Genomic DNA, 27,811 nt, shown 5'->3' with positions numbered 1-27,811 from the left:
ATTGTTCTACAAAATATGGTAACCCAAAACTATGTTAATTTTAAAATGACATATTATCTTCAGAGTGAATATTCTTAATAAACACAACCTCCTAATAGCTAAAATTAATACTGTTTTTAGCAATTTGGATAGTAGCTCTAAATATTTATAGTATTGTTTAGATTTTTGGTTGTTTCATCAGTGACTGATACATTAAATGTAACTTTGTGGTAAGTGTATATATGAACCTAAAATTAATATTATTTTTCTCTAGAGATATAACTGCTATAAGCATCACTGGAGTGATACAAGAAAACCTGTCATTTTGGAAGTAACTCCTGGAGGCTTTGACCAAATTAATCCTGCAACCAACAGAGTCCTCTGTTCCTATGACTACAGAAATATTGAAGGCTTTGTAGATCTCTCTGATTATCAAGGAGGGTTTTGTATACTTTATGGAGGATTTAGTCGATTGGTAAGTACTGTTTTTAAAAAGTCATTTAAAAAGGAACATGACCATTTGAAGGAAAGCAGGGTTTTAACACTTGATTTTGAAATTTCATGTGAGTCCTTTGGGAGGAAGTGTGGTATTAAGAGTTCAGGCTTTGGTATCAAAGCCCTTGAGTCCCATTTTGCAGCTCTAAAATGAGAGAAATATATATACGTTATAGGTTGTTCATTGTTGTTGACTTTTGAGGATCAGGTGAGATTATGTAAAAAGTTTGGCACAGTGTAGGCTTAGTGTTTAGTAAATAGTAGTTAGAATTGTTCATTAGTATTAATGTCTTACCTGATAGTTTCTAAGTTTCCTTTGAAAAAAATAATTTAAAATCTCTTATTTTTATAATCTTTTTTCTTTGCCCAGCTGTTTATAACCTGAAATATTGAGTATTCATTGAAACTCCAAATTTGGACTTCATTGCATGTTTTTGTCTTGAAATTCTGAATTGTGTGTAAATTGTAGGGTACAGCAGAAGCCATTTAAATGCTGAGACCCTGGTTGTTAATCTGAGCTATAGATGATGACCATTTTTTTGTTGTTGTTTTTTTAAATAAGAAGTATCCTGCCTTAATGAAACCCCACATCTCAAAGATGAGCAGTAGAGAGAGTGTCCACATGGAGGGACTCAGTTGAGCTTTCCTTTGAGAATTGTAATTCCTGTAGCTACCTTAGTGGCCTGGGTATACTACTCCAAGACTCAGTGTTTGATGTACAGTTATCCTTCTTAGAGTAGCAGAGCCAGGGCAAGCCTGAAACTTTTAAACACATAAAAGGCTAGAGGGTCTCAGAAGGGAAATAAAAAGAATGAAAGGGAAGGCAAACAATCTGATTTGCAAAATATGTTAGCTCTTCCGAGCGTATGGGCCTCTTTCCATCCTAGATTTCACTCTTAACCTAGGTGATGGGTACCATCCTACTGTCCCTCATCTAGGAACACACTTGTAGACATGTTATACCTCTGAATCTAGACCCAAAGATGAAGGCCCAAAGAGAAAATTAGTTCCCTCTTCCACCCTAAAGCAGCCTAAAGCCTGCTGCAGCCATGCTGTCCAAAGGCTTGTCCAAAGGCATTGGAAGTTTGCAATGATGAACTCCTTGGTGGAAAATATACCTAATTATAGGAATATGGCCTCGTACACCTTAGCAGGATAACTGTATCACAGTAATTCAATCAAGCCTTGAATTATGCATCTGGTAAACATCAAGGATGAGAATTCTGATACTCATCAATTGCCAGCATATTTTATTGCTTAATGGCATCAAGCAGTTTTAATCTTAATTATCCACTTTCTAAGCATACTCGCTGCCTTTTAAAAGACACTAGCTAAAATGAGTCAATTCACTACAAATGTAATAGCATGACAGATTCATTCAACAAATCTTATCTGCTGCTGTTTATATCCATAGCAACTGTGGTAAGCTGCTGGAAATAAAATCAGGTTTTAAAACATGATCTGATCCAGTGTTTCTCAGTAGGGGAGCTGTTGGCAGGAAAGATTTTTCTTGTGGAGGACTCTCCTGCCCTTTACAGGACAATTACCGTTTCTGGTCTCCAGGCACCAGATGCAAGTAGCAACGCCTTATTCTTAACCTTTGTAAATACATTCCTGGGGGTTGGTTTGTAATATCCATGGACCAGTGACTTGCAAACATTTAAACATTCTTCAGGGTAATCTTTTAAGAAAGCACACTATATGAAACAGACTAAATCATAGCTACCTTAGTTGAAACTGGAATCCTGCCCATAGAGTACCCCCCACCCGCACTGGATTTGGCTGGGGTCCCTTCCGACCTTTTGAAAGCCCCAGAGTGCTGTTTTTCATATGGTGATGAGGACCAGACTCTGAGTAGGTATATTTCCATTCAGTGAGTTGTTTGCAAGACTATATCTCAGATTGTGTGATTTTAATTTAGTAATATGGCTTCTACCACAACACGTTGCTTATTTACCTCTGATAAGATCTACTACCTTTTTCTCTATAATTGCTACTTTAATCTCTTTCCTATGAGTTGATTCAATATGGTTACATTTTAGTTATTTCAACCTTGACTTTGAATTTCAAAATTTGTGCAGCATTTATTTGCATCAGAGCAAAGAGAAGAAATTATCAAAAGTGCAATAGATCATGCTGGCAACTACATAGGTATCTCATTGCGGATCAGAAAAGAACCTTTAGAATTTGAGCAATATTTGAATCTCCGTTTTGGAAAATACAGCACCGATGAATCCATCACATCTTTAGCTGAGTTTATAGTCCAAAAAATATCACCAAGACATTCGGTAAGACCCGTGTGTTAAAAATAAAAATTTGTTCATCTGAGTTTGACATTTTTCTTTGATAACTTTTTTTTTTAATTATTTTCTTTGATAACTTTTTAATGTCTCAATTTTGTTTGAAGGAACCTGTAAAAAGAGTTCTAGCTCTTACAGAAACATGTTTGGTAGAACGTGATCCAGCAACCTATAATATTGCAACATTGAAGCCGTTAGGAGAAGTAAGTTTCATTAAAAGGAGATTTCCTTCCATTGACAAATTAGAATAAATTTCTATTTTAATATTTTTTTCATGCTTAAAGAACGAGAACAGGAAGAATATGTGTTCTTCACATTATCGTATTTGTCGTTAGAACAATGAATATTTCAAGATTTATTTTCCAAGTATACAGTGAATGGAACTTTTTGTTCAATTATTGCATGGATTAAAAGGTGTGATCAAAAAATACTGTGAATGTTTAACTTAAAAAATTTTATTACAGTAAAAGACACATTACCATTAATCCCCCTCAAAATACGCCCCCTCGCTTCCAACACACTTATTCCATCATTCTTGCCACTTTCTGAAGCAGTTCTGGAAGTCCTCTTTCATGAGTGTCTTTAGTTGTGCTGTCATAACTGCCTCAATCTCCTGAATCATTTTGACTTTGGGGAAGAGCCAGAAGTCTCATGGTGCCAGATCCCGTGAATAAGGTGGATGAGGACACACCATAATGTTTTTATTTGACATAAATTGTACCAAAAGCGATGTTTGACATGGAGCGTTGTCATGATGGAGGATGAAATTGTCTGCCTGTTTCATGTTAATGCATTGTTTGTGATCCATGATTTACAGTACACTTTAAAGCACACCTTCTCTCAACCATAGCTCACACCCGACTGACTGCATCGAACAAGCTGAAACTTGTCACACGCTGTTACGAAGGTTCGACACTCCTCATCCCATATTTAAAATACCTGCCCTTCCATTGGATGGCACTGGGCAGCAGCATTCACCATATGTTTTGATCACACCTTGTAAAAGTGATGATGTGTGGTTTTTCTTCTAATGAAATGCCGTAAAACTAAACATCTTTAGTTGAACTTGTTTTTGGTTTTCATTAGGTATTTGCATTGGTTTGTGACTCAGAAAATCCACAACTTTTTACCATTGAATTTATAAAAGGACAAATACGGAAATATTCTTCAACAGAGAGGTATTTTAAAAAATTCATTAAGCTTTTGAGACCTTAGTATATGCAAGGCAAAGTGTTCCATCAAAGAGGAAAAACAAAGACTTATAATCCAGAATTATGTAATTTAGGAAAAGACTACATTATTTTGTTGTATATTTAAGATGACCTTCATTCAGTTTTCGAATTCCTAAAGAGACTAAAAATGGTGACTCAATTTTAAATGAGATGATGGAAATAAAGTGTATTCTTGAAACTAGCTTTTAAAGACTATTTAGAATAACACCTACTACTTTTGTTAAATTGTTTAGATAACAGCAGCAAGTTACTTTAATATAAATACTATACTCAAAGTTAGATTTCTGTAAGTTAGTACTGTTACGCTAGTTGCTAATTTTCCAGTGGAATATGCATATTTTAATATATACTGTGACTTGGCCATTGATGTGAAAACCTGTGAGATGCTATAGCTCCGAAACTTCTCCTGTAGGGTAAACACACTTAACTGTGCTGTTGTACTGTGAGTGACTGGATCTCCCTTTATATACTAAGCAGTGTTTACATTCCCGGCAACTCTTTTAAGTGAATAGATGGAGACTGAATCTGTTTTTAAAAATTAGTTGAAATTGTTCTTGTATTTTGCCACTGTTTATAATACAGCCTTATGGAAGTGTTTTCACTTCCTGTAGTATGACCAGTAACTGTTTCTTAACCTTGGAAAGCTTTTGATCTAAGGTCAACAAAAATGGCATCTTACGCAAAAGGTTATATTTTTTCCTGTCCTGAATTCAAGGAAGAGAACTTCTGAAAAAATAGTGCAGGTGTTCTGATTAGAGGAGGAATCGCAATAGTTACAGTATGTCATGTTTATTATGTAGGTTTATTTATGAGTACATTATATTGTTTAACGGTAGCACTAGTAAGAAGGTGCCATTATTACCAATAAAGCTTACATTCAGAAAAAAGCAATTTCTTTGTGATTTTGGATTAGGAAAAGATTTCTTAGATATAATACCAAAAGCATAACTCATAAAAGAAAAAAGTTGATTGTTTAGGCTTTATCAAAATTTAAAACTTTGCTCATTATGAAAAGGAAAAGACAAGTCACAGACATGGAGAAAATATTTGGAAAACATAGCTGATAAAGAAAGAGCTTGGATCCAGAATATATAAAGAACTCATAACTCAATACTAAATAAACAGAAACCCCAATAATAAATATGCAAAAGATTCAAATAAACACCTCACCAGAGAAGATATGAATGGTTAAACACATGAAAAAATATGAGGTATTAGGGAAAAGAAAATTAAAACTACATATCTACTAAAATGGGTAAGATAAAAAAGACTAGCAGTGTCAATTGTTGGTAGGGATGTGGAGAAACTGGAATTCTCATACAGTGCTGGTGAAAATATAAAATAATAAAACTGCTTTGAAAAACAGTTTGGCAATTTTGTAAAAGTTTAAACATATATGACCCTCAGTTTCACTCCTAAGTATCTGCCCAGGAGAAATGAAAAACTAGACCCACACAAAGACTCATGTGAGTGTTCGTAATAACCCAAACTAGGAACAATGCACATATACTTTACCTAGTGAATGGATAGACAAAAATGCTCGGCATCCATCAGTGAAATACCCTTCAGCGACAAAAAGGACTGAAGCTTAATGACATGATAAAATAGGACACATAAGGCTACATATTAATGATTTTGTTTCAATAAAGTTTTTTTTCCTCCATTTAAAAAAAATTTTTAATTAGTTTCAGGTGTACAACAGTACAATAGTTATTATTTTTACCCTTAAAAGTGACAACCCCTCTCCCCCAATTCGTCGCCCCACTCCCCCCCACTGATATACATATCTATAACAATTTCATTGACTCCACTCCCACACTATATTTCACATCCCGTGACTATATATATATATATATATATATATATATATATATATATATATATATATATATACGCGCGCGCGCACACACACACACACACACACACAATTATAGTTGACATACAAGATTATACAACATCAACTTCAGGTGTATGGTGCAGTGATCAAGCCTCTTCCCCATCCATGAACTGGTCTCCTAACAAGACATGACCATCTGACACCCTGCACAATATTTACAACATTATTAATTATATTCCCTGAACTGTCTTTCATGTCCCTGTGGCAATATTGTAGTTATGTATTTATGCTGTCTAATCCTTTCCCCTTTTCCCTCATCCCCACCCCCTCCCTACTAACAGCCATCAGTTATTCTTCTATATCTCTGAGACCACTTCTGTTTACTTTGCTTGTTCATTCAGTTTTTTAGATTCCACATATAAGTGAGAGCATATGGTATTTGTCTTTCTCTGACTGACTTATTTCATTTAAAATAATGGTCTCTAGGTCCATCCATATTGTTGCAAATGGTACTATTTCCTTCTTTATAGCAGAGTAATACTCCATTGTGTAAATGTATCACAGTTTCTTAACCGAGTTGTCTACTGATGGGCATTTTGGTTGTTTCCAAGTCTTGGCTATTGTAAATAGTGCTGCAATAAACAGGGATGCATATATTTTTTCGAATTAGCGTCTTGGGTTTCTCTGGATAGATACCCAAGAGTGGAATTGCTGGGTCATATGATAGTTCCATTTCCAGTTTTTTGAGATACCTAATAAAGTTTTTTTAATAGACTTTATTTTTAGGTTCGCAGCAATATTGAGCAGAAGATCTCCCATATACCTCCTACTCCCCGCCACCTCCCATTTACACAGCCTCCCCCATTATCTGCATCCCCACCAGAGTGGTACGTTTGTTACAGTTGGTGAACCTATAGGTTTGGACAAATGTATAATGACATACATTCATCATTATAGTATACAGAGTAGTTAGTTTCACTGCCCGAAAATCCTTTGTGCTCTGCAAGTTCACCCCTTCCTCTCCTCGTAAACCTTACCAAACGCTGATCTTTTTACTGTCTCTGCAACTTTGCCTTTTTCCAGTGTCATAGTTGGAATTGTACAGTGTGTAGCCTTTTCACACTTCTTTCACTTAGTTATACACATTCAAGTTTCCTCCATGTCTTTTCATGGCCCACTAGCATATTTCTTTTCAGCACTGAATAATATTCCATGGTCCAGATGTACTATGGTGTATTTATTCACCTACTGAAGGACATCTTGGTTGCTTCCAAGTTTTGACAATTACGAATAATAAAGCTTCTGTAAACATCAGTGTATGGGTTTTGTGTGGACATAAGTTTTCAGTGCCTTTGGGTGAAAACAAAGGAATGTGATCACGGGATCATACAATAAGAGGATGTTGAGTGTTGTAAGAAACTGCCTGTCTTCCAAATGTGGCTGTGCCTTTTTGCATTCCCACTGGCAGTGAAGGAGAGTTCCTGTTGCCCCACATCTTTGTCAGTATTTGGTGGTGGTGGTGGTACAGAATCTGGCCATTCTGTGTAGTGGTATCTCACCTGTTGATTTAATTTGCATTTCCCTGATGTATGATGTAGAGCATCTTTTCGTATGCTTATTTGTCATCTGTATTGTTGGTGAGGTCTCTTGTTAAGAACTTTGTTTGGATCCTTTTTTATTGGGTTTTTCTTACTGTTGAATTTTAAGAGTCCCTTGTATATTTTGGATAATAGTCCTTTATCAGATCTGTCTTTTGTAAATATGTTCTCCCGGCCTGTGACTTCTCTTTTAATTTCTTGATGAAGTTTCTTGAAAAAGCAAAACTATAGAGACAGAAAGCAGATAGTGGTTCCCTGGGGCTGGGGAGTTTTTTTGCAAATCAGTACAAGGAAACTTTTTGGGGTATACCAAAACTGGATTTTGGTGATGATTGCACTAATTTATTAAAATTTATCAAACTGTATTTTAGTGAGGTGAATGTTGTAGTTTGTTAGTTATACCTCAGTAAAGCTATTAAAAAGCAATCCTAAAGAAATACAGAAAAACTTTAAAGCTACAGTCCTTAAGTAACTTGTACAAAGTATGTGACAGCAAAGTGAAGAGGATAATAATATTGGAACTCCAGGCTCTCTCCTGAAGCCCCTGTTCTTTTGTGCTTCCCTTTGTACCCAAAGTGCCCTCCCATCCTCCTCACCCCCCACCCCCACCAGCAGGTAACCTGCTAAAGGGCCTGTGTTGCATTCTGAATCAAAATTCCCTGTAATTATCAATGATAAAACCTTTTTATTTTGAACCTTACTTAGAGATTCCTTATTAGCAAGTTTGCTGGATGGAGTAAGAGCCTCTGGTAATAGAGATGTTTGCGTAAAAATGACATCAACCCATAAAGGTCAGCGATGGGGGTTGCTCAGCATGCCTGTTGATGAGGAAGTAGAGAGCCTTCACCTCAGATTCCTGGCTACACCTCCAAGTAAGTTTTGATTTAACTGTAACTGCATCTTTAGCCATCTGCTTAATAAAAATTTAATAATTAGGAATGCAAATCTCTAAAACTTTTGAACTTTTTCATCTCCTTACAGATGGCAACTTTGCAGATGCTGTATTCAGGTTCAATGCTAATATTTCATACAGTGGAGTTCTGCATGCGGTAACGCAGGATGTAAGATACATTGTATCATAATATGTTCATTGTCGTTAACTTTTGGTATAGAAGCTTTTTTTGAAGTAATCTTTTTTCATATAGGGTCTCTTCTCTGAAAACAAAGAAAAACTGATCAATAATGCCATCACGGCATTGTTGTCCCAAGAAGGAGATGTTGTTGCTTCAAATGCAGAACTCGAGAGTCAGTTCCAGGCTGTGAGGAGGCTTGTGGCTTCCAAAGCTGGCTTTCTAGCCTTTACTCAGCTCCCAAAGTAAGTTGTCTTCTGAAACTTCTTTTAGAGAATTTGAGCAATTCAGATTAACAAAGAATCAACAACTCACCTCTTTGTAGCTGACTAAACCTGATACCTTTTATATGGTGATATGATAGTTTTTATTCCTGAGAAATAAAAAAGAAAGGTGAGTGGAACTGAAAGGGATATTGGTATCATACCCGTAATATTACTGATTCTCGTTTTCAGTGAATTTAAAAGGGAAATTACATGCCTTTTAGTTTTAATTAATCTTAAAAAAAAAAATCTTTCCCCTCAAAGAAAAAAATTATTATGAAAACTGATATGTTCCAGGGGTGGGATTCAAAATACGTAATTACTGTTGTAATGCAATGGAAACCTAAAATGACTTACGTTCTATTTTAATAGTAAATTAACAGACTAATGCTCTGACATGCTATTATCTGCTTGTTTTTTGTTCTACAAGGTTTCGGGAGCGTCTAGGAGTGAAGGTAGTAAAAGCACTGAAGAGGAACAACAATGGAGTAATCCATGCAGCTGTCGATATGCTCTGTGCCCTCATGTGTGTAAGTAGGGTTTTTGTAAGGAAACCGGTTTTTCTTAAGTTGACTGATGGTTTCAGTTTCCACAAATCCAGATTTTCATTTTACAAATGAAATCCAGTGTTTCTGTATTTCCTAAATTGCTCTCCTAGCCATTTGTTTATCCAAATAAACTTTTGCTTAGCACATCCTATAAATTAGGCATTGTGCTATATACTAGAAATACACAGATATGAAACCAAAGTTCTGTCTTTCTTTAAAACCTGGTAAGGTAGGCATATGTATGCAATATAAAATCATAGCGACCATGGAGTCCCTAAAAAGCAGCACTTAATTTTGGTTTTGTGGTAAGGGGAAGACAAACGATTCTAAGCTAATCTTTCTAGACATTACACTTGATCTGAATTTTGAAGGATAGGCAAGTATTTTCCAGCTGTGAGGTGGCTCTCCTGGGAGAGGGAATAGCATATACAAAGGCATGTTTGGAAACCTGCAAATAATTGAATGTGGCTGGATCATCAGGTATGTATTTGGGGGGTGCATGGGATTAAGAGTTACAGCTAGAGATCTATGCAGAGATAGTCATAAGAAGCCTTTTATATCAGACAAAAGAGTTATATTTTTATCTTTTAGTGAGGAACAATTGAAAATTTTTTCTGCAGGTGAGCAGTAATATGGCAGGTTTGAATTTTAGAAAGCTCATGGTTGCTATGTGGAGTAGATTATAGATGAAGTCAGGCAGATAGACCATATTATCATGTAAGGATTCCAAGGTAAGATAGGACCTAAACAAGGCACATTTAAAAGCTGTGTGACAAGTAAAGATCTAACTTGGTGACTATTTGTGTGTGGCGGGGGGGAGAAGCAATTGCTCAGTATAACTTTGAAATTTGTCATTTACTTAATTTTGTGTATAGTATATGGTACTTTATTTCTTATACCAAGTGTTTTAGGCAAGCTTAGTAGTATAGAATAAACATAAATAATAAATGTATATAACCTTGCATTTATTCCCCAAAGTGAATTTCATTATATTTACTACAGATAAATCCATTAAAAGAATTAGTGTGATAACTAGAACATAAAATACCAATAGTGTGAGACAAACACATTGAACTCTCTTTACCTATTAGGTTTTGGCTATGTGTTTCAGGTGAATTATCTCATTTAGGCTTCATAATAGTCCTATGACACCAAGTACCTACTATTATTCCCACTTTACAGCTGAGGAAAATGAGACTGAGACTTAAAGTAACTTAAACTTGCCTGAAATCAGCTGTAGTCAGGAACAGAATTAGGGTTGTATCTTGACTACTAACTGTCATTCTGAGATCCTTTTGTACTCGATTATGCCAACAGTCAAAGAGAATCACCTTGAGACAAAGAAGTATTTGCTGTGATTTTTAATACTTCCTTTTTAATGCTAGGTTTTATTTCAAATTTAAATTATACAATTTGGGACCCGGAATGGGTGTTACTTGCCTTGTGAGATCTGTGACTTTTGAGGGGAGTACCTTGTGCGGTACTATCCACAGTAACTTGATGGGGATGGGCAAGTTATAAAGTCTCATCAGACCCATGGGAAGTTATCACTCCTGTCTCCCAGTCCTATCAATTTTTTCTGTGTTTAATGAATACTCTTTATAAATGACTTTTCTGTGATGCCAGCACATGGGAGTGCTCAAGAATTATCACTGTTTTTAATCAATAGCCCATGCATGATGACTATGACTTAAGACAAGAACAGCTAAACAAAGCCTCTCTTCTCTCTTCAAAGAAGTTTCTGGAAAACTTACTGGAGAAATTTAATTCCCATGTGGTAAGTGATAATTAATTTTGTCTAAATGAGAGATTGCATATGTTATTGAAAAGTATTCCAGAACTTCAACATAAACAGTTTTTCTTTTTTTTAAATTGTAGCCCCCAACTTTGGTCAGTATTGGTCACAGTTCAGCTTGGTCACTAATAATAAAATATCCGTTTTAAGACTGTATCCATTCATCTGGGAAGAATGGGTTGCAAAGCCTGTAGATTTTTATAATGATATTTCAGATATTTTATTTATTTTTTGTCTTTCCTTAAAATGTCATTATTAAATAAGCTGTTGTAAAAAAAAAATAAGTCTAAAATTTGTTCTTTAGTCACTGGTTAACAATTATGGAAATGGGCAATCTATAACATCTTAGAAGAAACTACCGTTTTTGCCTTGTATAATGCACTCCCTGGTACAATGAGCACCCACATTTTTGGCCCAAACTTTCAGGGGGAAAAAAATCTTAATTTTTCAATTCCAGTTTTTATGTTTACATTTAGGTCCTTGTGTTTTGTATTATAAAGAATTTTAGCATTTATTTTTTAACATTATGGTAGGAGAAATTTTATGTAACAAATAGTTACAAAACACAAGAACAGACACATGGTACAACAAATTTTATGTACCGGTAACAAATTTACGATACTTATGCATCATAGAAGGCCAAGAACTATTTGTCATTGCAAATTCCTCGTAAGTTCAATAAAACCGATTATCTTATTTCAGGGTATTATTTTGCATATGGATATTGTTCTTGATTTTTAGAGTTACACTTTTAACCCCTAAGCATAAATAAAATAATTAAAAACATTTATATAGATATGGAATTGGATAATGCACATCTTAATTTTTTCCTGACAAATTTGGGCAAAAAATGTGTGCATTATACTTGGCAAAATATGGTAATTGCCAGAGTTTTGCTAGTGTTATCAAAGATTGCTTTTAATACAAATAAACATTACCTTTAGTTATACATGTTTGAGGATTCTTTGTTATTCTCTTGAAATTTGATCTTGAATTTTTGAGATGTGATAAGCAATGGATTTACTATGTTAGTAAAACAAGTACTACTTCAGACTTTGAACCTCTTGTTGAGAAATTAAATGTTTACTTCTAATATATAGAATAACAGAAAGAAACACATTGCTATGTTGTTAATGAGGCTGTCCATCCTAAGTCAAGACGATGTGTTGCTTTGTTTCAGGATCATGGGACTGGTGCCCTAGTTATCAGTTCACTCTTGGACTTCCTTACTTTTGCCCTCTGTGCTCCATATAGTGAGACAACGGAAGGGCAGCAGTTTGATATGCTTTTAGAAATGGTAGCATCCAATGGAAGAACCCTCTTTAAACTCTTTCAGGTGAGAGCTTGTATTTTTCTTATCGGATAGCAACTAATCCAAGAGAATCACTTTTTGGGTCAATTTGTTTTTAAAATAATACGTGTGTGCTTATATAGTAATGTTGATAAATAAATACAGCCTAGTATATTATTATATTAGGACATCTAATGGCACAGACTTCTTGGTATTTCATGTAGTGCTCTGTTGATGGCTTTTGATCACTGTTTTGACTCCATTGCCCATCTTTGTCATTTCATATGCTACTGTAGAATTTTATGTATGTGATATTTTAATTTTATATTATAAATATAAATTTCTATTTTAATATTTGATATTTATAATTCAAATATGTATAATTATTCAAATAAATATACATATTGTTATTGACATGTCATCTATTTCCTATTAATGTAAACTCTTTATGTTTTAAGTATCTGTAAAGCTATCTATTATTGTAAGAATACCTAAAATTTTTAACCAAACTGACCTTTGAGATTCATCTTTTAGTAATATTATGGCTTATACCTTTATAAAATTACATATCTTACTTAGAACAAAAACCAAATATGTTGGAATGAAATTATTCTGTGATACGTTTTTCCCCCTATTTTAAAGCACCCTTCCATGGCAATTGTAAAGGGAGCTGGATTAGTTATGAAGGCAATAATAGAGGTAAGAGAACAATTTTGGAATTTTAAATTAGTTGAATGTTGATTGGCTATTTTACTTGAAGCTGACAAAATTACCTTTACATCTTTATGGGAAACATGCATTTTTTTTGTGTAAGGAAAGTAATTTTAAATCTTTATTCAGAAATTAGTTTTAAATGAGTTCCAGAAATAATTCTCAATAATAAACTAAGAGTTTCAATTCTTAAGTGGATTTAGAGCAAATCTTTCTGTTCCTATATTATTTTATTTAAAAAGAATTAAAAATTAGAATTCTTTCTCACTCTTTTTTGAGAGAGTTGGTGGTGATGGTATTGAAATCTTTCGGTACTGAGGTTACATAGAAATGTGTTAATAGAGTTAGTTTATAGCAAAGTGGTATCAGACAAGAATGGTAGCAAAAATTAGTTCCTCATGCTAAAGTGCATCTGTCATTACCCTGTAAGAGATCAGGACATGATATTGTCAGAAACAGGATATTCTCTAAGATAGTTGCTTTAACCGTATATGTTTTTTAGAAGTTGTGATCGTGATCGTGATTATGAATGAATGTCAGCTTGAGTACTGGATGTTTACAGTGACATCAGTCTAAATGACTTCTGAATTCTTGTATTCTTTTGTAGTAATTTGGATAAAATGTAAGAGTGCCTGCCCCCTTTATCAGAAAACTTAGCATTTGTAACTCATAAATATAACATGTAGCTAATAAGCATAAAATTAGTGTACTCTTAAGTAGCTGTTGAACAATTATATATAGGTATTAAGCTGGTGGGACATTTAGAGTTTATTTGCATTTTATATTGTGTATATACAACTAAAGGCTAATTTTCCCTCTCAAGCTAATGGGTTCTATGCTCATTTTAGCTTCCAAAGTAAGTACCACATCTCTCATTTGCAGAGCTCGCAGTAGCCAAGGACAGTTAGGATCAAGAGACCAAACAAAAGTGTATTCCTGACCCTGCACCACCACTGTATTGCCATTCATTCAGAAATACTTATTGAGTGCCAGGTATAACCAAAATGCCAACTTTTGGCTTCAGTACAAGCCACACATGTCAGATTCATAGCCAGTGACAAGAGCTGATGTCTGTGTAAGGAAGACTTTATTTATTTACAGTGAAATCCTGGCAAGTATCTTAAAGTTTTGTTTTTTTTTCCGATTGTAAAAGCAGTATATGATCTTTGAATAAACATTGGGATGTTCAGGAAAAAATACAAGGAATAAATATAAATAAATCACCTGTATTTTTACCATCCAGAGATAACTGCTATTAGCATTTTGGTAAATTTCCTCTCAGACTGTTCTAATGATAATATGTACATATACATTCTGTGTATATATTTTTATATATACTACACATTTATTTGCCCAAATGATATATGTACATCTTCATACTATGTGTATATTTGTATACATGCTATATATTCAATCATATTACATACTTGTACTTTTTTCAGTAATATGAGCCTTTTTACTTTTTGAGAGATTGTCTTAAATATCACACTGCTTGCTTAATTTATAATTCTATGATTACCTTTGATTAGTTGTTTTATCTGTCCTATCTGCCAAAATGAGTCCGTATGAGTAAAATCAGAATAAAAAGAACTACCCCTATGTCACATCACTCTTTAAAAAAATAAAAAGTTGTGTTTACCATGAAAACGAACATATTAATAACCAAGAGCAAGGTAGGTTTGCAGATAGATACCTTAGGTAGAAATTGCTGATTTCCCTGTGTCTGATTTCCCTTTGTTGGCTGATATATACTCAGGGAATGAACATAATTTTAATAATAAGTTAACCAAAACATAATTCATAAGATAAATTTGTTGGGAAACATTTAAACCTCATTCCAAAGGCAAATAATATTTTTAAAATTACTTGTTATTTGGGGGAAATTGAAGTTGCATTTTTAATTTTTATTGTATGCTGAATAATTATTTTACCTAGAGATGTAAAATTAGTTTTACCAAATTAGGATAGCTGGCTTTAGATTGCTGCTTTAGGGATCATCTTACCCTTTTTCCAAAGGAAGGTGACAAGGAAATTGCTACCAAAATGCAGGAGCTTGCCCTAAGTGAAGGTGCCTTACCTCGACACTTGCATACTGCGATGTTTACAATAAGCTCAGATCAAAGGATGCTTACAAATAGGTAGGTTAAATTTAATTTGCTATAAATTAACTTGCTACTTAGAGAATGCATTCAGCTATTATGTAAAACAAACTGAATAAATGTTTGGATTACACAGATGTTTCCTTTTCTTTTGATTTACCTCATTCTCCTATTCCTTTCCTTATAGAACGATTGTGCACAAATGATCAGTGTCCCTGTCCCTGGATAACTTGGGAGGAAAAAAATAAAACTCTGCTTGCGTTTCCCCCCCCACACACACTATCCTGTTATTGGGCTTCACATCCATAGTCTTGGGATTAGAACATGGAAGAGAGTGCCTAGAAGCTTATGGAACTAGAACCACATGCCCAGGCCTTTTCTCCTTGTACTTCCATCTGACCATCCTGCATGCAGATGACCTCATGTGAAAACCTTACTTAATCAATGCTTAAATATCTTTGGTCAGTTAGGCACTCTATTTTAAGAATAACAAAAATCTTAATAATCTAACCAGCCTAACCTAGGCCTGTCCTAAATCTCTTGCAGTTAAATAATTTTCCCTTTGGCAAATCATTTCTTTATAATAATTATTCAAATATAAGGAAGCACATAAGTCTATTCGTTTACTCCAGACTCTATGAATTCTAGCACTTTTAAACTTTCTTCATGATTCCTAATATGTGACCCTTTCAGATATCCTTAGCATATCTTATGACTCATGACTTATATTAGTAAAAAATATGTATCGTAAATATTTTGTAAATGTTCTTTTTGAGTTTTTAAATAACAAATTGCTCACTTATGTTTACTTTATGATTCTATAAACGCCCTTTATTACCTACTGCCAGTTAATTGGATGTCTTAGAATGCTGTCTCGCCAGTAGTTTTCTGCCGTTTATGTTGTTATAAGCAGCTCTCTGCATCCCTCACTTGTAAATGTTAGCCACAAAAGTAGTCTTTTATGTTGCCTGAGAGGACAAAAAGATTTAAAAGGAAGGTTATTTCCTTGGTGTGCTGCCCTGTTAGTAGTGCTAGACATCATCTTTCATTCCAGTACACTATTTGGGGTCTTATTCCATTAAACCCTCATGTTAGATATTTTCTTGTTGTGTTTCTCTTTTATTATAGTTAATCAGTTACATTTCCTACTGTGATCAATCACAATATTGAAAAGCTGTCAAATTATAATAGACAACTTTTCATTTGCACTGCTGTTTTACAAATTGCTATCATAAAATGTTATCTCTTTTATCCCTAATTAAAGCCTTTTTAGGAAATGCCAATGAAGGAAATTACAAGTGTAATTACTTTGATATGTTAGCTTTCTAATAGGCACAGGAATGAACTGTTTTAGTAGTTTTCACTTCTTTGTGTGTGAGTTACAGAAAAAAATATAATTTGGATTTCCTATTAGACTTTTTTCTTCTGGGAGTGTAACATATAACTACACATGACTAGGGGATTATTTGGTTATTTCCCTCTCAGGTTTCATGCCCATTCTTACAGCAAATGGTAATTGAATCCCTACTAAAGCACAGAAGGGTCAGTGGTGAATAAAATACTATATTCCCTGCTCATTAGGAGCTTCCAGCCTAGGAGACAAATGTCATGAAGATTAAGATTAATAAATTACTAAATCATGGATTCAACTTGGATCTGGATTTTCACTTTGAACCAAAATATGCTTTTAACTCAAAAGTAGGATGAGTAGAATAATTTGCTCCAAGTACTTTAAGCCTTTGTCCAGACTCCAAAACTGAAAATATTTTCCATCTCTGACCTTACCAAAAAGGTTATATTAGAATATAGTTGTTGACTTTTGTTCATGTTCAGAATTCCAGAGAATGCCAGAATACTAGGATCACTATGTCAGGACTTGTTATACAAACTAACTGTATCATCAAGTCTTTTTTTTTTAATTTATTTTTTTATCATTATATCAAGACTTGTACAAACTAATTGTATAAAGTCTTTTTTTTTTTCCTATCTTTAAATGGGGTAAGAACCTACTTCTTTATGTTCAGATCCATTGAAAATTAGTTTATCAGGGAAGCATTTTAATTTGGAGAGAATTCTAAAGTGTTAGCAATATTTGAATGACTAGTTCATGCATCTCTCCAAATTAAAATATTAATTTTTAATATTTAACATTAGGGTGATTTTTTTTTACTGTAGTCTTATTTCTTGTGTGATATTTTGTTTTTTAAAATTCCTTTCTGTTCTAGCTGAAATAAAGCAGCAAACCTTTTTCAACGTCTGCTTTTTTCAGACAGCTAAGTAGACATTTAGTGGGACTCTGGACAGCTGATAATGCAACTGCGACCAACTTGTTGAAACGCATTTTGGTAAGTTGGTAGAATAGCAGGAAAGTTTTATATATTCTTGCCCAATAAAATTTTATTGATAAGTTATTTATACTGTTAAAAGGTTTTTTTTAAGTTTATCTGTTGTTAGTTTAAAAGATACTTATCATAGGAGTTGTCATTTAATAAATGCTAATCTCGGTAACTAAATCGTAGTAGTAGTTATTTGGGTTTTGAAGGCAATTTTCTTTTGTGCATTTGTTTTGAAAATGGATTTTATGTCTTGTTTTTGTTTGTTTTCAGCCGCCAGGCTTGCTGGCATACCTGGACAGCTCAGATCCAGTTCCTGAGAAGGATGCTGATCGGATGCATGTTAGAGATAACGTGAAAATAGCAATGGTAAATATGACCGTCCTAAGTATCTGTTCAGGATGAAAGAGTACTTTCTTCTGAAACTCACTAAAAGTTTTAGAAGTGAATCAAGAATTCACTGCATTGAATAGTAATAATTTTAAAAAAATATATTATTAACAGCTTGATTGAGATAAAATGTACATCCCAAAAAACTCACCTGTTTTAAATGTACAATTCAATAATTTTTAGTATGATCCGAGTTGTTCACCTAGCACTACAGTCTAATTTTATGAGTAGTAATAATTTTGTGTGTTTTGTTTCTCTAACTCAGTTTATTGGCATATTCTGGAATTGATTTTGTTAAAAAATTTTCAAATATGTAATGTGATATTTTACACATAATATGTAATTGATAAATGTCGGTGAAAAGAGCCAACACTGAAATAATTAATTTAGGTTGGACTTTTCTTACAAAGCTATCTTAATTATTAAAGTTGGTCTATCTTTGAGATAATTATGCAACATCTTTCAAGATAATACTCTCTTGTGTGTGTTCCTTTTCTGTCCTCACCACATTTCTCTGTGTGCCTCCTGATTGCATTTGGCCATCCCTCTAAAAGGAATCATCTTGAAAACTAACTAGTAAGGTTAAAATTTCTTGAACAAAAAGAATAATTTATTGTAGAAATTTTCACCTTATTTTTTTTACTAAGCCCTAACATCCAGTATTTATTTCATCATGTAAAATAGTGTGACTCAGCTTTACGTAGATTTTTAAAATAAATTTGCAAACAGAATTATAATGGATTTTAACATTATTTTACAGGATCAGTATGGAAAATTTAATAAAGTTCCAGAGTGGCAAAGACTAGCTGGAAAAGCTGCTAAAGAAGTTGAAAAATTTGCCAAAGAAAAAGTGGATCTTGTGTTGATGCATTGGCGAGACAGAATGGGTATTTCTCAAAAAGAGGTGAAAATAAAATCTGCTTCCAAACTTGTAGCACTTCTATATATCCTAGGTTTACTTTAGCTGTGCTGTTCATAGAGATAGATAATAGTCAGATATTTCTGACTAAACACCTGAAGAAATGTTGCCTGATTCTGATTTATATTTTTATATAAATTTTTCTTATTTCGTAGTTTTATGAATCAACAATTAGGGGTTTAGTTATTTCATATGAAATTTAATATAAAATTCTCTTAATTTTCTTCCATAACTTCCAGTTTTCGTACTTTTTTATTTATATGTATCGATTTCCTTCCTTCTTAGAAATTTGTTTTGTAGCTATAAAAATAAAGGTGCCCTTCTTGTTTAGTTTTTAATTCAGACCTAGCCAGACAAGTGTTTTGGAAATAAGATTTACATTTTTAAATTAAATTTACTGTATGTACTTAAATTTTTCAGTATTAGCTGCTCAAATCAATGTCAGATCTAAAACAGTTTTAGCCTCATTTTTCAGCATGTAGTATGTGCTGCAGAGCCTAATTCAGTAATGTCCGTTCTTCCAGTGAAGATGGAATCCGCCGTGGTTAAGGATGGTTTAAGGTGCTCGTGAAAGTTAACTTGATCTCATATTTTTGTTGACCACACTTATATTCTTTCCCTTTAACCACCTCTTTACTTATGGTAGTTTTTTCCTTATTCAAGCAAAGTACTAAAATAATCTTTCTGAAACAAACAAGTTTCTTATGAATTTCCAGAATATCTAAACATAAGGCATCAGGTGCAGTAGGACAAATGCTAGATAGAGTCTTGTGTGAGACCAAAATAAAGTTCTTTAGAACTTGAGCATAACGAGTTAATGCTAGTTTGTATGAGCGACATACACAGTATAAAGAATCATTGAACAAGCTTTCAAATGGGTAGGAAAGTAAAGAGAAGACTGAACTTGGATTGAGCCTGGTTTCATCACTCATTAAACCATAGAGCAAATTATGGGTTTTCAGAACCTTACTTTCCTCTTTTATGAAATCAGAATAACAAGACTTCCCTTCTCTGTCATATAAGGTTGCTTTGATGTATTATATAAGCAAGATCATTGTCAAAAGCACTATCATGTCTGGTCATGATAGTTTTGCTGTAGCATTTGAACAGTTGAAAATCTGTAGATATGAATAATTTTCACAGTGATTAAAAATTGTAAGCTTCTGGCTTCAGGTGGTTAAAACCATTTCTAAAATAATAGTTGCTTCAAACTGGTGGATATAATTATACTGAAAATAACTTTTTGGCATCAGATCTCATATATCACATTTGTCCAGCATAAGCTTGAACACAAAACTGTTTTAGCTAGAAATGTAGATAGCATCTGTTATTTTAAAGACAGCAGCAGCTCAGAAGGAAAAGAATGTATTTTTAATATCAATAATGTTTTATTGGTTTCATTTTACGTGGGGTGTTATCTAAAGTGTTGACCAAATAATGATGCCAAATAGATACATGCTGGTGAAGAAATTATTTGGGTAGCAAACTAATTATTTCTGCTGGGTACTCTTTTTCTTTGTGACTATTTTAGTCATAAAAATATTAACACCAAAATATGGAATGATCTTGTGCTTTAGCTAAAATCTGAAAATTAACCATTGTCAAGATTAACTGGCTAGTCTTTGAAATTAACTGCATTTTTTATGTAATCAGAATGTTATGAAGTCAATTCCATATGTATTTGCTCATGTTTTCTGTTGGATTAATAACCTTTGGCTAATGGATAAAATTACTTTTTGCTTATTTATGTTATTTTCAGTTTAGAGACTTGTTTAGCCATTTAGGGCTTCTAGACTAAGTCTCAAAATCTGTCAGCTCAGTTTATAGAGAGCTGGTTGTCCTTTTTCTGTATAGCTTTTACATTTTCTTTACTCTAGACTCCCAGCTTTTTGTCCTGAGGGCAGGGAAAATTGAAGAAAGTACTTCTTAATTAGAGATTTCAAGGAAAGGTTTGTTTTTAATACTACATTTTTTATTTGTTTTATAAATTTCATTCACATCACCTTAAACTAGTTTTCATAGTACACAGAATTAAATTTGTAGGAAACATTTCTTTATGTAACCAATAAATTCTATATTTTAAACATTTACTTTTTAAAATGTACTAATTTTACTTTTATTCTCTTTATATCATCTAGTTTGTTTTCTTGCTTTATTTTACATAATTTGCCACTTCTTTAATGAAGTGACACTTTTATGTTTTAATCTGTAGTTTTCTACTTTTGTTTCCATCACATTAAAGATTAGAATTTTTGTGTCTGAAATATCTACAGGTTTTACTTCCAGCAGATATTTTTAACCTCTAGTCCATGTATAGACTTTAAGAAATCTCTAAAATCCTCACCCCAGTTGTAAACCTTACTTATATGTCTTTCTCTGGAACAGGGGCCATAGCATTGAAATCTCAAATGGGTTTATAACTGCCTAAAATTTAAGTGATAGACATAGAGAAGCAAGTGGACCTTTTTCTGTCTTAAAGGTGATTTATATTGGTGACATCCTAGTAGAATCTGTATAATAGGTATAATTTAGCAGTTATAGGCTCACTCTCTTATTTTTATTTTTAAAAATTTTTTATTTTTTTCTTTTTACAATTAAATTCAGGACAGAAACAATATGGTGAGTTTAAGTTCTTGCTACATGTGTGAAATTCATTAAACTGCCTGGCATGTGGAGTCATCTTTGATATTTTTTGTCTAATAAAGTCAAGTTTCACTTCACATGTATGTGAATGTAGATACTTATTGTCCATTAGCTATTGCAATTTACACTTGCACCTGTTGGCTTTGGTAGAAGTTTAATAACCTGTAATCTTTTGCATTTATTATTTTACCATGACTTTTGTATTAACTGCATGTAAATGTTTAATACAAGTCACTCTTTTTGACCATTATAAATTGTATTAGTCATCACTATAAACTTAACCAAGTTTGGTGTTGAAACAATAACTTTAGGCTACATGGAAAATATTTCAGCCACACTATAGATATATGTTGACAAAGTATTATATTGTGATATAGTCTAATATTCTATATTCATATTGTATACATTTTGTTTCATTAGTTTTGTTTCTGCCAAAATTTGATGAAGGAAATGTTTCTCATCACCTATAGAGTGGTGATCTTCTGACTGAGCCTATTTGGTAGCCCCAGATTGAGCACTATGAAGTTTTTTCTTTTCCAGAATATAAATCAAAAACCAGTAGTTCTTCGAAAGAGAAGACAAAGAATAAAAATAGAAGCAAATTGGGACCTCTTCTATTATAGGTAAACATTAAGCATTTTTTCCAACATGATTAAATTTGGCATTGCCATTAGAGGAATCCTAACAGATTTTTGTAGCTGTTTTGTTGCTTGGAACTAATGCTTCATGCTATAGGAGGTATTTTTATACTGTCAAGGTCAAGAACCGTGTCTGCTAATATTGGTATAATTAGTGATGCTTCAATAAAATTAACGCCTTTTATAGAGTGTTGGTTGTCTGAGGAGCCAAAGTTAGTTTTAAAATTTTATTAAGGCTTATAAATGGTTACCTTAAAATACTTTATTATGGCTTAGAAATAACTGCATTATAACTTCTTTAAGCATTGTTGCAAATGGAGTCTTAAAAGAGGTGAATGATGAAAACATAAGGAGACTCATGGGAAGTGGATATCTATATTAGCTTACCTCATATACTTTTCCAGCTTTTGTAATATATGGTAACCCCTTCTTCTCCCTATTTATTACTCAGCCCCCAATACACAAACACAGAAGGACTTTGAAACAAACATATTGGGGAGTTGGTACAACTTTTTAGAGATAACTCACAGTACTCACTCTAGAAGCTGACCTATTGATTATACCTTGGCTAACAAAGGAAAATATGTGCTTTGAAAACTTGCCCCACAGTACTTTTAAAGTATGTAGTATGTATATAGTATGGCCTTAAGACTGTGCTTTGGTTTTCTTCCTTAGGAATCTCTCAATTGTGTTGTCCCCCCTAAAATCCTCTTGGAACTCTGACGTCAGACTTTTCTAGGAGGATTGCAGACTGAAAGTGAATTGGCTGTGAAGCCCATCCATCCCCAGTTCAGACATTTGTCCAAATTTATTATACTAGCTAAATGATGCCAGAAATAAAAGGAAAATATTTTGAAAATAACATTCAGAGCTTGGCAGTTTAGCAGTCTTCTTTCTTGGGTGGTTTGTAAGGTTCTAATATGGAATGTTGCTTATCCAACAAGCTGCACACCCAGTAATTGAGAAATTCTTACCTCCCCAACCTGAAATTTGATATCTGATTATAATTATTTTCTGGCTGGAATTCATATTAGCACTAAATATTGAAATTGAAATGCCAGTTCTTTATTTGAAATTCACACAGATTTGTCTCATACTTTGGGTTCATTTTCCCCCCAACATTTTATTATGAAAACTTTCAAACTTACAGAAAAGGTGAAAGAATTCTACAGTGAATACCTGTGTACCTATCACCAAAATTCTGCCATTCACATTTTACTGTACTTACTTTACAGAGGTTTTAAGTTCTTTGTTTATATTTGCTAAACTTATTGATTCCACTGTTTTCTTATTATAAGATATGTAGTAGGATATTTATAGATTTTTAAATAATGTTTATTGCTTCTTACCTATTTTCCGATTATATGTATGTTTAGGTTTGCTCACGACCATGCTAGGTCAAATCTAATTTGGAATTTCAAAACACGAGAAGAACTGAGAGATAATCTTGAATCTGAAATGAGAGCATTTAATATTGACAGAGAGCTTGGTAGTGCTAATGTGATCTCCTGGAACCACCATGAATTTGAGGTAAAGTTTAATATTTGTAGTATATTAGTTTCTTTACCAGGCAGGTATTATTTATGGAATTTTAAAAAATTTATAGTTATATAACATATATCTTTACCTTTCCCTCATAATTTTATGGATGAAATTTTGGAAAACTTTCATCTTTGCATGAGGCAAAAATAAAATAGCAATTTTGTTAAGTCTCTTGGCTTTGTACCTAAAAATCATGTAGCAGTTTGAATAAATTTGATTCTGGGCATTCCAGATCGGTTCTTTGCTTGTTGTGTTTCCTTTAGATCCTTTCTCCATGGAAACAGCCTGTTTTCCTTGTTCCTTGTAGCCTATTTAATTAATTTTTTAGTAATTTGATTCTGAATGTGACCTTATTTTGCTGTTCTATTAAAATATTGATGTGAAGGACAAAACAACAAGAAATACGGTAGTAGATAATTTTGTGTGCCTGTGTATAATTCATTCTGTTACTACAGTTGTAAATTTGAACATACTCATGATCCTGCAGCTTTGTTCTTTAACCCAGCTACATTTCTAATATATGTAATGATTTAATTTTGCTCATTTCCTCCTCCTTGAAAGACTTTCTTTACTTTGAGTTTGAGAGTCTATATTCTCCTGGATTTTCTCTTCCTTCACTGGCCACTCCTCATTTGCTAATTTTTCCTTATTCCCTCAAGTGCTAAATGTTGGTTGGCCCCAAAGGATCAGTTCTTGGACCTATTTTCATTTATAATCATTGCCTCAGTGATCTTATCATGGCTTTAAATGTTTTTTATATACTGGTGGCTTATTTTTATTTCCTGCTTAGATTGTCCTTCCTAGACTTCATACTTTTATCCTATAATTAGATATCTAATAAGCATCTAGAATTTAGCTCTAAAACTATGCTCTTGTTATCACCCCAAACCTACTTCTCTTGCAGCCTTTCTGATCTTGGATAACGGCTCTGCATCATTTTCTGATCAAAACCCCTAAAATCATTTCTTCTGTACTCCAAATCCAATTTGTCAGCAAATCTATTGACTGCACCTTCAAAATTTATCCGTAATCTAACTCTCTAGTCTCTGGGATTGTAGCAGTCTCTGCTTCCATCTTTACCTCCCTACAATTCATTATTAACATAGCAGTAGTACGAGCCGGCCGAGTGGCTCAGTTGGTTAAGAGCTCGCTCAAGAGTTTGAGCTCTGAGCAACAGCGGTTCGATGCCCGGCCCGAGCTGAGCTGCCGAAAGGTGGCAGGATGGCTCAGCTAAAAAAAAAAACAACAAAATAAACTTAGCAGTAGTACGATCTTGTTAAAATGTAAGTAGATCATGTCATTTCTCTGTTCAGAGCCCTCTGGTGTTCCTATGGCTTCCCATCTCCTTTTGTAAAAGCCTGGGTTCTTAAAATGTCTTACAAGACAGGATCTGTGTACCCGCTAACTCCAAGCATTGTTTCTTTGATCTTCTATTACTCACCCTCTCACTCTTGCTCCAGCCACGCTAGCTTCTCTGAAAACAGCAAATTCATTTCTTAACTCGGGTTTTTTCTAGTTGCTGTTCCTCTGCTTAAAACATTATTTTCCCTGGATAGCCTCAAAATTTGTTTTCTCATTTCCTTCAGGTCTTTTCCTGAATGTCACCATTGAGTGGGCCTTCCCTGGCCACCCTATTTAGAAATACACACATGCACGCGAGTGCACACACACATTCTCTGTGCTTTATTTCACTCCATAGCACTTACTGTCACCCAACTATCACATATATTTTACTTTTTTTATCTGCTATTCCTGTAAGGACAGATACCTTTGTTTACTGTCATATCCCTAATGACTAGTACAGTGCATGGCACACAGAGTATATACTTAATAAATAGAATTTGAATGAATTGAATGCTCAGAATTTATAGAAAGAAAGTGAAATGGGTATATATTATATATTTGATTGTATGTAGTTAATTGTTTAGAAGTCAGTTATTTTAGGCTTTGGAAAAAGAAGCTTGATAATCTGGTCAAGGAATTTCTTTTCACAATTGTTTGCAAATCTTGACATGAGATAAGCAGCCTAACTGAGTAGTACAAGGGTCATGGTGCTGCCCCAGCTCCTGAACATGGGCTACTCTCTCATGTATCGTCTCAAGTTAGTTGCCTGCGGTAATTTGACATACAGAGAATGAATACTGTGTAAAAATATATCATAAAATGTAGTTGATGTGTTGGGAGATGAGGGAAGACCTTAAGTAGCTTGTGTGAGTTGGGCAGACCGCCTGGTCTCAGGACCATTTACTCCTTAGTCACGGCAAACCAAGAAGGGGATGAAGCAGATTATCCCTTAAACATATTTCGACTCTTCTGTCCCTTAAGCCTTTCATGGACACCGTATACTCCTGTGAGTTTTTATCAAGTTTTATATTAAAACTGGTAATTCTGACTCTTTACAGTTAACTGAAATAGTTGCATTAATAATTACCAGATATTTTAAGAAATGATGGATTTTTTTCTGAATTTAAAAGCTGCCTTATCAAGAAAAGAAAACTCTGAACAGAAGTTAAGAACTGACTATGTGGAAGTTGCCAAAAATCTATTATAAATGAAAATAATGTAATTTGCTTTCATTAATAAAGGTTAAATATGAGTGCCTGGCAGAGGAAATCAAAATAGGAGACTATTACCTGAGATTACTGTTGGAGGAAGATGAGAATGAAGAAGGTGGATCAATTAAGAGATCGTAAGCTACTCTTCATATCTTGTTACGGTAGTTCCCCCCTTATCCGCAGTTTCACTGTCTGTGGTTTCAGTTACTTGGGGTCAGCTGCAGTCCGAAAATATTAAATGGAAAATTCCAGAAATAAACAATTCGTAAGTTTTTAATTGGGCACCATTTTGAGTAGCATGATGAAATCTTGTGATGCACCCTCTCAGTCCTGTGAATCATCTCTTTGTCTTGTGTATCCACACTGTATGTGCTGTCTGCCCATTAGTCACTTAGTAGCCACCTCAATTGTCAGATTCATTATCAGATATTTTGAGAAACCATATTCATATAAGTTTTTATTATAGTATATTATAATTCTATTTTATTACTAGTTATTTGTTGTTAATCTTACTGTGCCTAATTTATAAATTAAACTTTATCATAGATAATGTATGTATAGAAAAAAAACAGTATATGTAGGGTACGGTACTATCTGGTTTCAGGCACCCACTGGGGGTCTTGGAAATAACCCCAAGGATAGGGGGGTTGGAACTACTGTATATTTGTTTTCAGTGTTAGTTTCATGGCTAACTCGACTGAATTTTTTTTTAATCTAGGTATGAATTTTTCAATGAGCTGTATCATCGTTTCCTGCTCACTCCAAAAGTAAACATGAAGTGTTTATGTTTACAAGCCCTTGCTATTGTTTATGGCAGATGTCATGAAGAAATAGGACCTTTTACAGATACAAGATATATCATTGGAATGTTAGAGAGGGTAAGGATATCATTTAAGGAAACTGCTATTTGATAGTGTCATTGGGATACATGTGAAATTTTCAAAACTACATTTAAATTGTTTGATCACATTGTTACCATAACTTCATGAGTTTTTCTGTAATTTACATTGTACTTATTTACATATAAGTTAGATGCATAGGAAAATGACTAATGGATTAGTATCTGTCCATGCCATTTTATATTTTTCAGTTGTTGCTTTTGAACGGCTTTAGTGACCTATTTGCCAATCTTTAATTTAAAGTATGGATGAGATAGGTGTGTAAAAGGAATAGTGAATTTTAGAGTTGTATGTACTTTTGGTTTTCCATTTTGGAAAAATCTGAAATAATGCCTAGCATACTAAATTTCAAATGTATGATAATAAAACTTTTTGGCACTACAATAATAACCAAAAAAAGGGAAACTTGAGTTGGCACATTTTTTTTTTTTTTAATTTTAGAAAGTTTGTCACTTAACACTTGAGCATGGTAGGTAGAAAGAACAAATTGATCAGTTTATCCATTGTGTAGCTTAAATTTGAGTGTACCTACTTGTTGCAGTGTATACACTTCCTTCCTTTATTTGTGTTAACATTCCATGACACTTAACAATTTAAATTTCAGTGAACTGCCTTAGAACCATTTCACCAATTTTGAAAATGGCTATCAATGCTTGTTATAATCGCCTCAGCTG

General features: G+C 33.6%; 1 protein-coding gene across 3 annotated transcripts in view; it reads left to right on the top strand.

Moving 5' to 3' along the window:
• The window catches only part of DNAJC13 (DnaJ heat shock protein family (Hsp40) member C13), a 102,844-nt gene that overhangs the window by 27,535 nt on the left and 47,498 nt on the right, over window positions 1–27,811 (top strand). For 2 of the 3 annotated variants that reach the window (XR_002122727.1, XM_019632253.1), the window contains exons 6-25: window positions 254–454; window positions 2,556–2,762; window positions 2,882–2,977; window positions 3,861–3,952; window positions 8,147–8,313; window positions 8,423–8,502; window positions 8,587–8,756; window positions 9,205–9,304; window positions 10,992–11,099; window positions 12,298–12,453; window positions 13,051–13,107; window positions 15,136–15,257; window positions 17,488–17,563; window positions 17,825–17,920; window positions 18,702–18,845; window positions 21,465–21,479; window positions 22,044–22,126; window positions 23,518–23,671; window positions 26,269–26,372; window positions 26,957–27,116. Coding sequence is in view for 2 of the 3 variants with exons in the window: in XM_019632253.1 (XP_019487798.1) it covers window positions 254–454; window positions 2,556–2,762; window positions 2,882–2,977; window positions 3,861–3,952; window positions 8,147–8,313; window positions 8,423–8,502; window positions 8,587–8,756; window positions 9,205–9,304; window positions 10,992–11,099; window positions 12,298–12,453; window positions 13,051–13,107; window positions 15,136–15,257; window positions 17,488–17,563; window positions 17,825–17,920; window positions 18,702–18,845; window positions 21,465–21,479; window positions 22,044–22,126; window positions 23,518–23,671; window positions 26,269–26,372; window positions 26,957–27,116 (2,388 nt within the window). In the remaining variant the exon portion in view is untranslated. The remainder of the gene's footprint in view (window positions 1–253; window positions 455–2,555; window positions 2,763–2,881; window positions 2,978–3,860; window positions 3,953–8,146; window positions 8,314–8,422; window positions 8,503–8,586; window positions 8,757–9,204; window positions 9,305–10,991; window positions 11,100–12,297; window positions 12,454–13,050; window positions 13,108–15,135; window positions 15,258–17,487; window positions 17,564–17,824; window positions 17,921–18,701; window positions 18,846–21,464; window positions 21,480–22,043; window positions 22,127–23,517; window positions 23,672–26,268; window positions 26,373–26,956; window positions 27,117–27,811) is intronic. The other variant, XM_019632254.1, reaches the window with a different exon arrangement.

Source organism: Hipposideros armiger, unplaced genomic scaffold (assembly GCF_001890085.2).
Source record: "Hipposideros armiger isolate ML-2016 unplaced genomic scaffold, ASM189008v1 scaffold_1111, whole genome shotgun sequence".
Taxonomy (NCBI): Eukaryota; Metazoa; Chordata; class Mammalia; order Chiroptera; family Hipposideridae; genus Hipposideros; species Hipposideros armiger.
The sequence above is the reverse complement of the archived record's forward strand: the minus strand, read 5'-3'. Positions and strand labels throughout refer to the sequence as shown.